Raw genomic sequence first — 15983 nt, 5'->3', positions numbered from 1 at the left:
GGACACCTTCAAAGAATCAGCTGACTCAAAATCACAAAAAAACATTTCCTATAATATTTCCCTACTTTTCCAAAGAAGTGTGTCACCAGGCAGTGTGTCAGCTTCACTTCTATTTCCTTGGTAGGAAGTTCAAAGGAAAACCGTCTACATTCCTGAGACATTAGGAGGAGTGCTTCGAGCACCATAAAACTGAGTTCACTGTTAAGGTGGCAGCAGAGTTTTCAGCAGTGGATCTCTCAGCTGAATTGATCTGCAGTGGTAGATGCCATAGATGCCACAGGAAATGATTTTTTTTTTGTGATTTGGGTCAACTGACTCTTTAAGTAACCATGAAAAAAAACATCTGCCTCCGGGGAACTTTCTAGAGGGCAATAAAGGAAATAATGACTCATTTAGTGTAATTGCATCACGCCCCTTTTCTTCAGGCCACCTTCTAGACTCAGTCTGCAAAGCTAGTTTATCTATTTGCTGGACATCTGAACATCCTCATTTAGCCAGTCAGTTGGTGAGTAAGCAAGTTATTCACACTGCCTCACACGCAAACACACACATACACACACACACACACACACTGTCCAACTGTTTCTTTGCCCTCACCCTTTACAGTGAAGCTCAGAGGGGAAGCAGAGCTGGAAGTCATCTGAGTTGTAGTGGACATACAGGAAGCAGCTCCGCTCATCAATCTTTGACGCACTTCAGTGGAAAAAAGCAAATAAAGATTTGGTCAGAATCTCTAGTTTATTTGTTGAGAATATGCATGACAGCATCAAAAACTTGTGTAAATGGTTTCTGCAGAACACAGGATGAAAACAGACTGTATCTATCAGCTGATTTTCTGTCTGAAGGAACCAAAGGCTAATGTTTGCATTACAAAGGGTATCAGCTCTAAGTAAACAAAGCTGAGGAAAATTGATTAATTCAGTGAATGCAGAAAGAAAAAAGACGTTTCCCAAACACATCACATTCTGATAAAGCTCTCTGTTCTTTCCTGTTGCCGGCTGACTTTCGGGTGTTTGCTGAATATTGCCCAACTGGCAAATCAGCAGACAAAACAGGACTAAAGTACACAGCAACACTGATCAGTAGCCAGAGGAAAGAGAGAGGAATCAACGAAATCTGCAAACAACAAAGAGGCAAAGCCTGAAACCATCCTGACAGAACAGAAATCTGACCGGGAGCCAAGGTCTCCTAGACAACCTGTATGTTTTGGGTCTTCTAGCTTTGCTGCAGGCTTGAACACACCCAGAACTGGGAGCAGATATTTGAGAGATGTTAGCACATGCTGTACTCCACTTTACCTCACTCCCCGAATTGCAGAGGCTGGGAAAGTCCACTGGTGTAAGCCTTTCTGTGGAATCAAGAGAGAAGTTAAAACACAGGATACAGACAGTTGATAATACCCAGCTTTGATTTGCATGAATGTGTACTTGCAAAACAGAGAAAGTAAACACTCCTGAGGTATGAAGTTTTTTTTCCACCACACACAGTGACGCTCAGAGAACACACCCACACGCTCACCTGATTAAACATTCACTGAACAAGAAATCAGTGTGAGAGAAGTTTCTTCCTTTCATGATGCAATTTATTCTGCATTCTGTTCCTAAGGCAGGTAAACATGCAGCCAGATAATAAAGTGGGTCCAAGGGTGGGTGGGTGGGGGAGCAGAGGGTCTACATACCTTTAAGGGTGTAACATGTTTCAACTGGACAGTGCGACTTTCGTCCTCTTCACTCACACACACAATAGCTGGTTGGAGGACTTTACTGGGCTCCAGAATGAGCACCTGAACGCAGAAAATTCAAATCCTGTCATCAGTATTTCATAACAGCTACGTGACTTTTATTTATCTGTAATGGAGGGTCAAAACTAGCTGGATTTTATATTATTTCCTGAACATATTATCCCATATTGTAATTATAAATAAATATTAAATTACAGCAGTGCATATAAGCTTTAAAAGAATACTTCACCCACAAAATGACCATCTGTAAATCAACCAAACTGATTTGCTGATGGATGGGGACCACTTTTAACAACAGCAGATATATATCAAAACATCCTTTAACAAACTCTCACACAACTTGTACAGTAAAGTCTCATTTTTTCCCAAACACATGCATTTTCGCTAAAAAAACTCAGTATTAGTATTAGTATTAGTCTGGCTTTGAAGAGAGCATAAATGAGTTTCACTTCCAGTTCAGTTTTAAATAGTAAGGTTTTGACGGAAATGCCTGTGTTTGGGAAGTACTGAGCATACAACTGGATAAATGAGACTTAGATTGTACTGCACAAGTTCTGTGAGAGTCTGTAAACAGATGTTTTAATATAGTTCTGCTGTTTTTACACATGGTCCCCAAATAATTAATCAAGAAATCAATTTTTAATTTCTGTGAAAGCATGCGAGAAAAACTTCTTCTTTCAAATTCAAAGTAACATGGTGTGACTTATTCATTACAAATGGTCATTTTGTGATTTTCTGTTTATTGTTAAGGTTAGTGTTAAGGGTGGAAGTGTTTTCTTACCGGGCAGCGGCCTGTAGAGTCAGTGGGTTTACACGTCTGCAGAAGCAGCTCCATCCAGAAGTCCACAATGTCCTGTTTAGGCGATCTCACCTCAGGTAGTTTGGCAAATTGACGGTACAGGATGTACGTCTCCATTATGGATGCCACATACCTGAAAAAAGACACTGAACTCATTAAAGGGATAGTTCACATTTTTTTGAAGAGGGGTTGTATGGGGTGCTTATCCATAGACAGTATATTACAGGCAGTAGATGTCAGTTGGTGCACCCCCAGTTTGGAGAGGCAGGCTGGAGTCCCACATGGAAGCTAAGCAGTGATTTAATATTGCTGAACACAGGAGCAGCTAATCTACTGCTGACTCGATCTGTTAGCTTGTAATTGTATGGTGTTTGAAAGGGTTAGTTACTTACTAACTGATCAAAGCAGCAGTAAGGCCCACACACTGATAGCGAACAATGCACGTCAAAAAAATATACCCCTATTATTTTCAATGTTCAACCCCACACCGGCAGCAGCAGGATGCACTGCCCCACAGCAATTTACGCCATTGTCTTATTTCCAGCCTTGCTCCCCCTGGAATTAAATGCATTTTTCTTTTTCTCTGCTTCTATGGCAGCTTGATTCCTCTCCTCACCACTGATACACAGAGAAATCTGTTGCTGTTGCTGTGTCTCGTGTGTGACAAAGAACATATGAGGAGAGACTCATTGTTTAGGTCAAGAAATATCCCGAGCTAAACGACCCACAATCCCGCCACTATAAAGACAACGACCAAAAAGATATTACCTGGTGAGTCAAGATTGGCTCTTCAGGTGAGGAATCAAGTTTAATTAGAGGCTGTCCACACGTGATTTTAAGCTAACGCAACCGCGGAGGAAGTACAGATCTTTCAGTTAAAGTAGTACTAACTTTGCATGGTCGTCTATTGTTGAGCTGCAACGCAACACGTCCAAGTGTGTGCTAGGGGCGGCATTTGATGCACATCTGATGACACGCCATGCCACGGTGGCACCTGTGTGTTTTCAGCGGTAGATCAGCAGCTCCAATGTTCAGCCTGCTTCTCCAAACTGGGGCATGGATAATTACCCCATTCAACTGCACTTTAAAAAACCCGAACTACTCCTTTAATCCACATTAAAATAATATGGAAGAAGAGCTTCTCCCCTATGGCTACAAGGTTCCAAAAAGAAGACTCCGCCTGAGACACCCCCACACCCTATAGACATACATTTACTAGAATTACACTGATTTGAATATACAAATTGAGGAAACCGAAGGACTGCATTTTACTGTGCTCACATGACAAATAAACTGACTGTAAATAAGGCCAGAATCCCACTGTGTGCTCTCTAATCCACAGAGGTTTCTGTTTTTTTTAAATCAACCAATCAAATTAAACTAATATGCCCTGCAAACTGAATCCTGATGATGATTAAACACCTTTATCTGCGCCATTACTATTAACCAACAACTGTGTTAAGCCTCACCAGATAGGGGCTTTGAGTCTGTAGAGCTTATCGGAGGCCATGATGACTTTTCTGTGTTCGTTAGCGAGGATGTTTGCTCCGAGGTAGAAGCCGACATCCCAGTAGTCCTTCATCTTCTCCAAGCTGCCCTTTCTACCGAGCAGGGTGCTGAGAGTCACACCTGAATACCAACATAACCACACGGAGCAAAACAAATTGTTACCAAACACATATAAAATCAGTATGTTCATCAACAGATGATGGCTCTGTGCACAACTAATCAACAACAAGTCATGCACTAGCAGAATGTGAGCTTACAAAGCCGAAGGTTTAAACCCCTACACTATAAAGTGTAAAGCATAAGTAGTAAAAACTTTGACACACTGAATCTGTAGACCTCTGGCAGAGATTTGTATTCTCTCTACATTATGAAAGTGAAAATCTGTCATTGATTTTCTCTGATGAAGAACGAATGAACAGAGTATGAGGCACCTATTTTACGCAGCTCAATAGAAGTGTCAAATTCATGGCCGGCTGCCATCAGGAGGACCACGTTGTTGATGCCGGAGTGAAGAGTTGGCTCCGTCTCAAAAGCTCTCCCATACCTGACAAATAATACAAAGACAGCACTGATGGATTATACTGGCACACTGAGAGACAGGGGACATCAATAACATCAGAATAACTATGTGACATAACTGCAAACACATACGAGTAGCAACAATCAAAAACGTACGATTAAATATGGCTGCACAATATGAGGAAAATATGCAATAACTTTGAATATCGCGGTAATGATATTACTTTAATATCAATAATCAGATAAAGTGTGTTCAGCTCTGCCTTTCTGCTGCTTTCAGTATCCTGCTAATATACAATAGATTGCTTGTTAAATTGACATCTGCAAGTTGACATCTTAACGAATATAAAGAAAAACGTGATATTGTGCAGACCTACTATTAAAGGTCTAGTATGCAGGACTTATACTCTTTCAGTCAGACAGTCGTGGGCTGGCTTGGCTTAGTTTCGGCTGTCAGCCCAGCACGGCAGGGATTTGCATTTCCATTACAACGGAGTTACCTTTTTGAAGGTGTGTCCTAAACTTAAACTGATGATGGCTTGTCTGGAGTGATGACGTTTGAAAGCAGAGTGCTGATTCAGGCTAAGTCCCCTGTTATTATTGCTGCGTGTGTTTTTCCACAGCAGGGCAGGTAAAAGAAGTTTACCTGTTGGAGGTGAGCTGTTTGCAGAGGTGTCTGCAGCTCTCCATCAGCATCTCACTGTGGCTGTTTCTGCTTTCACTTTCCTCCCTGCCGTATTATTAGACATGTCTTTATAACAGGAAAGCCGCTAATAAGGTTCCACTAATTCAGTGATAAACACATTTAATTTCCTATAGATTCTTCACAATAAAAGTTATTTTGTTTTGTATAAACTTTTATTATGAAGCCGCAAAATAAGGAAATGCTGACTTTTTGAGCTGCAACTTCACACAGCTAATACGGCAGATAGCGAACATGAATACAGTAAAATAAAGCAGATATCTAAAGTAAAAAAAAAAAAAAAGAACGCAGGAGAGAAACTAAACTCCAAACCACAGTGATTCAGTTAGAAGCTACAAAAGGCAATAAAGCTAAACACAGAGAGACTTTAAAAAACGCCTTTCTCTCTGGTCTCCCTGCAGACAGAGGTGAGGAGAGTCTAGCAACATATAAACACATGTTTGGGGGGAGAACAGCAGTCGTCGGGGGTTGGCTGCAATTGGCGAGACATCACCGTTACCTGCTTGAGGGCGGGCGGGCCTGCTTTTGGACCTACTCCAGAGAAGGTCCATCTCTGGCGCGGGTTGCCATGGCATAACGCGTCTAAACTGGCAATGGAAATGGCTTTACTAGGCGCAGCCAAGAGTGTCAATGGAAAAAGGTTATTAATGGCATCTTGGGACTTAGCTTGCAGATTCCAACTGACTAAATCCTCTCCTCTGTGCCAAGCGTGCTGTAAAACTATGGTGGCCAACACGAAAACGTGATTGTCCCTATTTAGAGCTTATGTTTGTTTTGTCCGTACTGGGCTACTGTAGAAACAACATGGCGAACCCTGTGAAGAGGACCCGCTCTGTGTGTAGATATAAACAGCTCATTCTGAGGTAATGAAGACACAACAATTCTCATATTCCGTTTCTGCCAATATGTCCCCCTTAATCCTACACCCTGGACCTTTAAGTAGAATCTATAGTGAGAAACTGTACTCTAAGCAAAAGACATGTAGACCAGTTTGTAAGACCAGAGCCATGAACAGGAAGTGTTTGTACCAATAGCAGGCCTGGTCTCTGCTGCTGTGATCAGTGAACCCAGAGCTCATGAACATGTCTTTGTAGATCCGTCCACACAGGCAGTAGACATCTGAAGCCACCTTGACCCCCGACTCCACAATAGGCAGAATTACCTCCAAAGCCTTTGCACGATCTCCAGGCTGATTCCGCCTGTCGAGGGAAGAGTTGATAACATCAGCAGTGACGAGCTTTGAAAAAACCCTTTTTGTCTCATGCAGGGCAAACAAAGGCTACAGGCTGAGAGATTACAACAGTTTAATCACATCACTTTATATCTGGGTACCTGTTTAGAGCAAATATGTAGTTAAACTTGACATTCTGGTGTTTAGCCACCATACACATGGGCAGCTCGTTCAGAGTCTCCACCAGCTTGATTATGGCATCGTAGTCCTGAGAGAGGAGTGTAGAATTACAATGTATTATTTACCGTGCACACATCTGATCCCCTTTAATAATTCATATTATTACAGCATTTATTACCAATAATTACTTCAATCTCAATGGTCGTTTTTGCTACTATGTCATCCTGGATGTTGCTTTATCATGAGCTTTGCAGGCTCCAAAATTTGTCTGCTTCATGTTGTTAACATTCATATTTTCATAATGAAATAAAGGCTTTTTCATATCAACTAAAAATGCATATTTTGTGCTTAATAATTAAATAGATTTATCAATTGGTTGAGCCATAGAGTTTTTTATAAATTCAATAAAAATGGGAAATATTTTTTTACATTCCAGCAAAACAAAGACTTATTTTTATTTATTTATTTATTTATTTTTTAGCTTTTTACTCAAATAATATAAGTGATAAGATAATCGATTGTTGGCTCTGCAACCTATCAGTTCCTTTTTTACAGTTTTAAAAACAAATAACCACTGGCTGTTGTCCATGACTGTTTACACACTCCATATTGACATACACACACCTGAACGTCCCTGTAGGACAACAGCAGGTTCATGACGATATCAGGGGTGAGAAGGTCTACACTGTCCAGGCGTTTCTGGATGCGACTCAACTCTTCACTAAGAGCTTTGCCGCTGAACCGCTCCCGTGCCATACGGATCTCGTGCCTGATTGACTCCCGGAAGTACTCACTGCCAGCACAAAGAGCGGAGGAGTCATAACAGTCCACAATTTCACAATCCTCAATAAACCATCCACCACGGAGGAAGCCCTGAGTAATAGCATAAGCAAATGCATGTGTAATCTGAGATGATAATGTTTTTTGGCAAAGCACACGGTGGTGAACAAAGCCCTGCAGTTTATGCCTGACCTGGACTGAAGGTGCACATTGTTCAGCAGATGCACCAGTCTCTCCACCAGCGGGGTCAGCAGAGGCTCCAGCTGGAAACTCGGCTGCATCAACTCTTTGATACCTGTCATCATGGTGGCGTCACAGGCAAACACTTTGCCCTGAGGTGACACTACGTAAGGGATGAATGTGTAACTGCCACACTGCTCCTGAGGGAAGACAATGCACGTGTCAAACAGGGACACATGCGAACTGAAAGCTCCTGAATGGCCTCAGTGGAGCTGAGGCAGCATTTACAAGTTGTTTGGGTTCCTTCTTTTAATGCTTAATGTTTAAAAAACTCTTGAATAAATACAACTGATTTGCTACTGATTTCAAATTAAATCTCTCTGATATGTACACTATTTTATTTAGAGCTAAAATGATTCCCAATTATGTTCTCTGCTTCACATAACTCTAAACGGACTAAACCCAGAACAAATCATTTGACGTCACCTTCACATCTGGGGAATAGTAATGGGCTTTTTTTTTTTTTTTTAGGATTTTCCGGCATTTCACAGACCAAACTATCAATCAAATACTCAAGAAAATAATCAGCAGATTAATCAATGATGAAAAGCAGCAGCCATGGCCAGATTAACTGCCAGAGGGCCTGGGGCAAAAATCAATTGTGGGCCTGCCCTGGCTCCATCATCTCACTCTCAACACACATGGCATCTTAACTGTACATTTTGAACAGAGCCGCAAAACACAACCAGTACCCCTATGCTGACAAAACTTGGTCAGAGGTCTGCGGTGAAATAAAATTAACTTCCCAGATTCGTTAATTATGCAGGATTGCCTTAATTTCCTCTTAAATCAGTTCTCTTTGATCTTACATGGTGCGTATTCTGCAACATATTTTCAGTTAAAACAACATGTTTTACACAGTGTGCCTGACTTCTGGGCCCCCCAGTTTGTAATCCATAGCTGCAGTCCTAGTTTAATTATCACATTCATTCATAACATAAACACAAGTGGGACTATGTGTTGCTTTTTAAAGGGACAGTCCACCCCCAAATCAAAAATACACATTTTGCCTAACATCTGTAGTGCTATTTAATTTATCTAAATTGTTTTGGTGTGAGTGGCCGAGTGTTGGAGATATCAGCTGTCGAGATGTCTGCCTCCTCTCCAGTATAATGGGACTAGATGGGACTCGGCCTGTGGTGCTCAGAGTGCCAAAAGAATACATTTGAAAAACTCAACAGCAATGTCTCTTCACAGAAATCATGACCGGATTACTCAAGACAATCCACAGATTTTGTTGTGAGCACTTTCATGTAGGAACTATTTTCTTTCTACTGAACTACACCTGCCAACTGTGTCACCATGCAGTAGGAAGGGTTCATCCTCTACTACCTCACCTAGCAGCACCGAGCTGAATAACGTTACAGCTCAGCTGAGGAGGATGCCATCAGCGTTTACATCTCACGCTGTCACGAGAATGAGCCTCTTGTCCTTGGGTTCATTCTAATATCCATCCTCGACTCCTCTATCCTCGATCACTTGACTTGGAAATTGATTGAGACTTACCATCTTAAAGATATTTTTTAGGGCATTTTTTCCTCCAATTGATAGGACAGCAAGTGTGAAAAGGGGGAGAGAGAGAGAGGGAGCGTCACACAACAAAAGGCCACAGGCTGGAGCTGAACCTGGGCCGCCGCGGCAACAGCCCTGCACATGGGGCACCCGCTCCACCCACCAAGCAACCGACGCCCCAGAGACTTGCCATCTTAAAGGTCATCTCAGTTCATTAAAATGTGCTCGGAGGAGTCGAGGAGTCAAGGAGAGAGAAGGCTTTCAGAGGGGAGGGAAGCGAGGATACACGAGTGCAGCTTTTGCTTTTTTTTACCAAATGAAATGAAATGAATGAATCATTTCCAGTGTTCAAAGACACCATAACCATATTCAAGGTTATTAAATAATGAATTCACAATCAGAGTATCAATAAATACAGATGCAAATAATTAAAAAGCCTAAATCATATAGGAACTGAAGGAGCCTCTTGGATGAGAGGTGAAATGTCTTCAAGAAACACAAGCAAGTCCAGTTGCCTAAGCTATGGCACTTGTGTTTACCATGACCTGGATGACTGAGAATCTTCACCGCGACGGCCTGAATCATATAAACACATTTTATGACTCTGAGCAAGATACAGCCCATATTATAAATACAGAACGCAGGTGATTGTTAGACAGAGAGAAAACACTGCTGCTCTGCTACTGATAACTGTATCTGTATCCTTATCATTATGTATAACATTATGTGTGGGCAGACACACACCCCATTAAAAGTTTCTGTTGCTGTTAATAAAGCCTCCTGTCAGCTGATCCAGAAGTAATCAGCTGTCACCGTCATCATGATACACTTCAGAGGAAAAGACGTTGTATTTCTCTAAGGACGTATTTCCTCTTTTCTTCTCTCCTTGCCTCATCCTCGCATCTCTCCCCCGTGTCTTAGGAAGGCTGAGCTAAGATGCGAGAAAAAGATGACATCTACTCATGGATGAACCTCATGCATAGATGCACGCTTCCCTCTGCATGGTGGCGAATGTAGCTCGGGAGAAAGAAAATAGTTCCTACATGAAACTGCTCACAACAAGGTCTGTGGATTATCTTGTGTAACCGGGTCATGATTTCTGGAAAGAGACATTGCTGTTGAGTTTTTACAAATGTATTTTTTGGCGCTTTGAACACCACAAGCTGAGTGCCATCTAGTTCCATTATATTGGAGAGAAGGCAGACACCTCCATGGCTGATATCTTCAACACTTGGCCACTCACACCAAAACAATTTAAGATGATAAACAGCACTACAGATGAGAGGAAGACAATATTTTTAATTTGGGGTGAACTGTCCCTTTAAGTTACCTTGATAGCCTGTAGATCACTATCTTGCTTGTAACAGTAGAGGATTATGTTATTGGTCATGCTGAAACTTTCCCTCACTCCCAGGTGATAGAAAAGGGAAGGCTGGCAGAAAGAGTCACTCATCTCCACCACTGCTACATCTGTGGGGGAAATTTAACAGGGCGAAGTTAGTTAGTTTGCGTAACTGGCGCAGCGCTGCGTGTGAGACAGCTACCCTGCAGCCAGCATGCCTACACTTGCCTGCATTGTAGAAACTATCCAGGATGTCGGTGGTGCCCAGGGATATTCTCTCAAATGAAATAGTTTTAAAAGCTGCGTGTGCGTCCGCGCAGGCTTCCTTCAGACATTTCAGGGATAAGTTCCCCTCAGTCTGCGGCACCGATGCGTCCTCGTTGACAATATACGCCACGGATACAGCTCTGGTGCGACTCCGCGGAGAGACGATCGGTTTACCCGAGGCGCTCAGGTCCATGGCTAAAGCGTCCTGCCACAAACTTCCAGCTGACACCCTGACTGGATCTTTCCTCCTCATGTCGTGCAGGCTCATCCGTCTGCGCTCCGTCGTGTACATGTTGCGCCTTGCTCCGCAGCTCCAACTCAATGCATGACCTTCGTGGGGACAGCTTCCATTAAAAACGCAACGGCACGGTTGCTTGTTCTTGTAATTCCCCAGGTGTGTCGCCACCCCCGCGCACAACGTATATCCACTATCATTCCCGGTACTCCTCTCCACTGGACCCGCCCTCCTCTCCTCCCCTGTTCCGCCTGCTGACACTGAGAGTGAAACTGAACACGACACAGCCTCGACTCTCGCATGACCTCTGCTGTACAAAAACTATGATTCAGCTGCATTAGTTTTCTGTTGAAAACGGACGTAGCGGTTTGTCCCACCCACCCTCAGTGCCACACTGTAATGCCACTTTTTTTCCAGTGCTCTTTTTGCATAGAATAACAAACTAAGCTCCAATATTTTTCTCAAAAATAATTCAAATCAGAGCTGCTGCAGAGAGACAGGTGGACAGGAAGATGTGTTTCATCCCTTGCTTTGCTTCACCTGTTGCCAGATCTCTATTTTATTTGTCATGTAATGCCCTATAAATGACAAAAAGCACTTAAAAGATAGAACATTTTACAGTCAGTGAGTACTTTAAACAATAATCCAAACCTGGGGACATCCACCTAAAACCAGGTTCTTACGATCGTCCCTATGTTGGCTTCAGAACAAACAAAAATATCATTGGAAATCTGTAAATACACACGACATTGGTGCAAGAAAACACAACAGCATCGGTTATTTTTCTCTTGCACTAAAAAGCAAAAACAAAAAAAAAGTAATGTAATTAAAATGCTTGAGTTCACATTCCACAAATTGTACACCGACACATACAGCCTGGACATCGACAAAGAGATTCTGCTGAACTTTGTACTCAGTGCTGTGATTTGAAAATAGAAAATAAACTGTTGTGTTTAGCGAGATATCTGTATCTGGCACCGAGCACTTTGTACTGTAAATTAGAGATCAGTCATGCATTACACAGACGTTACACAAACAACCTGAGAATCGGAAGTCTTCTTGAGACAGTTGTGGCAGGTTTAAGCAATAGTTACAGAATATACAAACCAGCCTTGTTCCTTTATTGTGATCGAGTCCCACGTTTACCAGGTCAGTTCATTGTTCCAATCCCTGCAGATACAACTATGTGTTGAACATTGATGACGATGTAATCTAACCTGAATGAAACTGGGCAATACAGTCTATGGTAACAATTTACTCATCGAGACCCTCGTCGTCTTCTTCCTCTTCCACCTTGGCGTCCACCTCGCTTGTGTCCGAGAACTCGTGCAGCAGGACGTATTCACGGCTGCTGAAGCCGAACTTGATAACGTCTTTTTCCTTGAGCTCGTAATAGCGCTGGGCTTCGATGCGCTGGTTGTTCAGGTAGGTGCCGTTGCCGGAACCCAGGTCGATGATGTAAGGTCTCACCCTGCGGCCGGTGGTGCCGTCGGCCCGTGTAAACTCCATCAGTCTACAGAAAAATAAAGGAAACAAAATCATCAGAGTTTAATGAGTTAGTCTAAATAATACAGATTCAAGTTAAAGAGTTCTAACGCACAGTAAACACCTTAGCTGATGATTTTTATTCCTACCTGTACTGGAACACTGCATGTTGCTTGGAGCAGGATGGGTGATCAATGGGGATATCGGCGATTTTCCTCTGCCGCCCCAACAAATAGGCACTCTGTCTGTGAATGTACATGACTGGGAGGGGTTCATCATTCTTGAAGGGGTAAAGTCGCCATCTGCGCTTGGGAATGCGAGCCTCAGGTGGCTCGTTGTACTTGATCACCACCCCCCGGAATGTGTTTGTGTCTTCTGTCAGAGCCCCCGACAGTTCAAAGTTGGGTTTCTCCTTTTCAGCAGGCGGGGCACTTGGGCTGTCGCTCCCTCCTCCCGACTGCCCAAATTCCTGCTCTTGGTTTTCTTCGCGCCGCTGACGGTTTTCCCTGCGCCGCTCATCGTGCTGCTGTCTCTCAGCTTGTTGAGAGGCGAGTGCGCCTCGCTCTCTGTGTCTGTCACGGTCTCTCTCCCGCGGTCTGTCTGATTCCCACCTGCTCCGCCTCTCCTCTGGCTGGTCGTTTCTTCTCCTCCGTTCATCGCCACCAGACCGATGCTCATCACGCTCCTGAGAATTTTAGTAAAAAGACAGTAAAAGAAAAATGATAAGTCCAAGACAAAAAAGACATTATCATTGGAGACATTTTATTCTATCAGGCCCTATCACACAAAGCATTTTGCAGGTTGGAAAATGTGAGGCACGCCTCACTGCCCCCCTTTTCTTTTTTACTGAATGCCACTAGTGATTAAAAACACTTGCTGCGCCATTTCATTATTACCAGGCAACCACGGACTCACCTTCCTATACTAACCTTCCTGTGTATTCAATCTACAGTTTATTTATTCATTTTAGTTATTTGACAGTTATTAGTATGTAGTTCCTAAAATGGACAGGCAGAGGGTACTCACTCTTGGTCTGGCTGAGGGTGAGAGACTATCAGCAAATTGTTTTTTGGGCACAGGGAAACGGAGATCTGTGTGTGTACACGAGACCCTAAAAAAAGAGTGGATCACGGGGATTACCACCAGTTGGTCAAGAAGCATTGCCTCAATGTGGGCCATTTCGTTTCTGGGCATATTTTAGGATGACTCAGGGGAAGTTTGACAACCTGCTGTCTATCGTCGGGTCGTACAGCTCTGGATAGCAACAGCTACCACCAGTTTCCCCTCCATTGTTTACCAACGGTAAATTTGTTGTCGTGACCACCACAGAAGACCCATCACCTCTCTAATCCTCTGATTGGACAAAGGGAAAAAAAGTGATGACAAGGAGTGTTTTTCACTCTGAGCTGGAGTTTTTTCAGCTTGAGGAGTTCAGAGCCCTCCGGCAAAAACGGCAAGGCGCCTGGAGTGCAGAAACGTGACGTGCGTCGCAACACAAAAAACGCGAGCAAAAAGCTCCATTCTCATTAAAAACAATTACGGAAAGGCGCCTCAGGTTGCTAAAATGCGTCCTGTGATCAGGGCCTTACACCCAGTCAGACCGACAAGACTGAAAAGTGGCCATGGTTATGCCATTGTTGTATCCAGCATATAACACTGATGATTATGCTACTGTTGACTGACATATGCCTCTTATAAATAGTAAGTTACTGTAGTTACAATAATAGCTACAACATTCCACCCTAGTCTCAAAACTAGGAATCATGAGACTGTTGCACTTATTACCTCTCAAAGGCAGTTGTTGTGCTAATACCTTGGTGAAAGCTGTGCTATCTGACCAGCTGAAGCTATATTGGCTCTGTAAATAGCAGGCACAGTCTGTCCCACTCAGACCAAGTCTGAATGACAAATTCATTAAATTGTTAAACTGCTGTTTATGTGTATTTATTTATTTGTTTTTACAAAGTTGTGAATCAGCACCACTGTCCCACTGGATGTCTGCCAGTGAGAACTAGTATCTGTCAGTGAAACCAAGGCTGGTGTGTACTCTCCAAGTACCATATACCAGTCCAGAGGTGCTGTCATATGCCTGTAAGAATCGGTGTGCTGTGGTGAAGAGGTGTCTGATGAACACTGGTGGCCTCAACTTTTTTATGTGGCACCTTCATCTTTTCAAGCCTAGATTACTGCAACAGTGTCTTTTCTTCCCTGAATCAAAAATCTATTAATCGACTCCCGACTGTACAGAATTCAGTTGCCAGGCTTTTAACCAGAACCAAGAGACAAGATCACATCACTTTATAGGCTATTCATGGTCTCTTTCCCAGCTATATCTCCAACCTCTTATAGCCGTACACACCAGGACGTACCTTGAGGTCCTCAGCCAGAGGTCTTTTGTCTGTTCCAGAGGCCTGGCTGAAAACTAAAGGGGACAGAGTATTTCCTGTCAGGGCCCTGAGGGGCCGATGTCAGTGATCTCTTTTAAGTCCCTTGTTAAAACATAATTTTATCGGAGAGCCTTTCCTGATTTTACTGGAATTTTAAGTTAATTTAGCCTGTCTTTTATATGATTTTATCAGTTCTTTTACAAGGTGTTTTATAATGTCTTATCTGTTTTAATTATTGACATGTAATTCACGTTTTAACTCTGTTTTGAAAAGCACTTTATTAATGGAGATTATTATTATTATAGCACATATGCCACAGCAAATTACCCTTTTAAAGCTGTGTGGCATCTTTATAAAAAATAATATAGAACCTAATCACCCGTTTTATTTTGACATCAGCACCACGGAGTGGAGGAGTGCGACTTCTTCTGTTTCTGGGGGATCTGCTGGCTCGTCTGGCGGGAGGTGACTCTCTTCTAGCTGGTGAGCGGTCCCTCGTCCTGGCGGGTGACCTAACGTTACATGAAGAACACAAGAAACCCTTCAATGACTTTTTAAAGACATTTACAAACTGCCAAATTATTGCCAGTTAGATGTAGCGTGTGTGGGCTTAAGCTGCGTTTGTTAACGGCTAGCGGAAAAAAAAACAACATGCTTTCGTTGTAAGGACCGATTGGCCAACGTGTTACGTCATTTTGTTACTGTCATGGCAAACACAGGACAAAAGCGAAGTAATATAAAGGCTATATTAAAAATACCTGCTGGCTCTTCTCCTCTGTGGACTTGAGTTGCCGCTGGATCTCGACCTCGAGCGGCGTGATCTCTGTGGCCTAACAGGGCTCACTGGCTCCTGCTTTACCTTAACTTTGGGCTCGCGCTCCGGTGACTCTCTTCTCCTGTGACGCTTTTCTTTGGTCATCCTAATATTTGTATTGTAATCCAGCCGTTATGTAACTAAACACACATCGTCGTTCCCACCAAAAGCGTATAAAAAACAAAAGCAAACTCAAAAACGTTGCGATTACAAACTTCGATTGTTATGCTCAAATTAGTCACTTCCGCTTCCTGTGGTACGCCGGGAATTTATGCCGGAATGGTCGCTGCCAACTGTCT

The 15983-nt window shown here is 42.9% G+C and overlaps 2 protein-coding genes across 2 annotated transcripts in view; both read right to left on the bottom strand.

Annotated features, from left to right (window-relative positions):
• The window catches only part of si:ch211-1i11.3 (mitogen-activated protein kinase kinase kinase 5), a 28272-nt gene extending 17087 nt beyond the window's left edge, over positions 1-11185 (bottom strand). Inside the window, exons 1-12 of the mRNA XM_050046679.1 lie at positions 10725-11185; positions 10485-10624; positions 7595-7782; positions 7247-7415; positions 6604-6710; positions 6300-6470; positions 4481-4593; positions 4010-4169; positions 2523-2673; positions 1679-1783; positions 1299-1348; positions 598-693 (exon numbers count right to left, since the gene is read on the bottom strand). Of these exons, the coding sequence (XP_049902636.1) occupies positions 598-693; positions 1299-1348; positions 1679-1783; positions 2523-2673; positions 4010-4169; positions 4481-4593; positions 6300-6470; positions 6604-6710; positions 7247-7415; positions 7595-7782; positions 10485-10624; positions 10725-11055 (1781 nt within the window). The 5' untranslated portion in view covers positions 11056-11185. The remainder of the gene's footprint in view (positions 1-597; positions 694-1298; positions 1349-1678; positions 1784-2522; positions 2674-4009; positions 4170-4480; positions 4594-6299; positions 6471-6603; positions 6711-7246; positions 7416-7594; positions 7783-10484; positions 10625-10724) is intronic.
• Positions 11186-11480: 295 nt separating this feature from the next.
• Positions 11481-15932, bottom strand: snip1 (Smad nuclear interacting protein). The gene is made up of 4 exons (XM_050046095.1): positions 15629-15932; positions 15250-15382; positions 12633-13168; positions 11481-12511 (listed from the first exon to the last, which is right to left on the bottom strand). The coding sequence occupies exons 1-4, from the start codon at positions 15787-15789 to the stop codon at positions 12253-12255; spliced, it is 1089 nt and encodes a 362-aa protein (XP_049902052.1). The 5' UTR covers positions 15790-15932; the 3' UTR covers positions 11481-12252.
• Positions 15933-15983: the final 51 nt, after the last annotated feature.

The sequence above is a fragment of the Epinephelus moara genome, chromosome 6, assembly GCF_006386435.1.
Source record: "Epinephelus moara isolate mb chromosome 6, YSFRI_EMoa_1.0, whole genome shotgun sequence".
NCBI classification, from domain to species: Eukaryota; Metazoa; Chordata; class Actinopteri; order Perciformes; family Serranidae; genus Epinephelus; species Epinephelus moara.
This window is presented reverse-complemented; position numbering and strand designations above follow the sequence as displayed.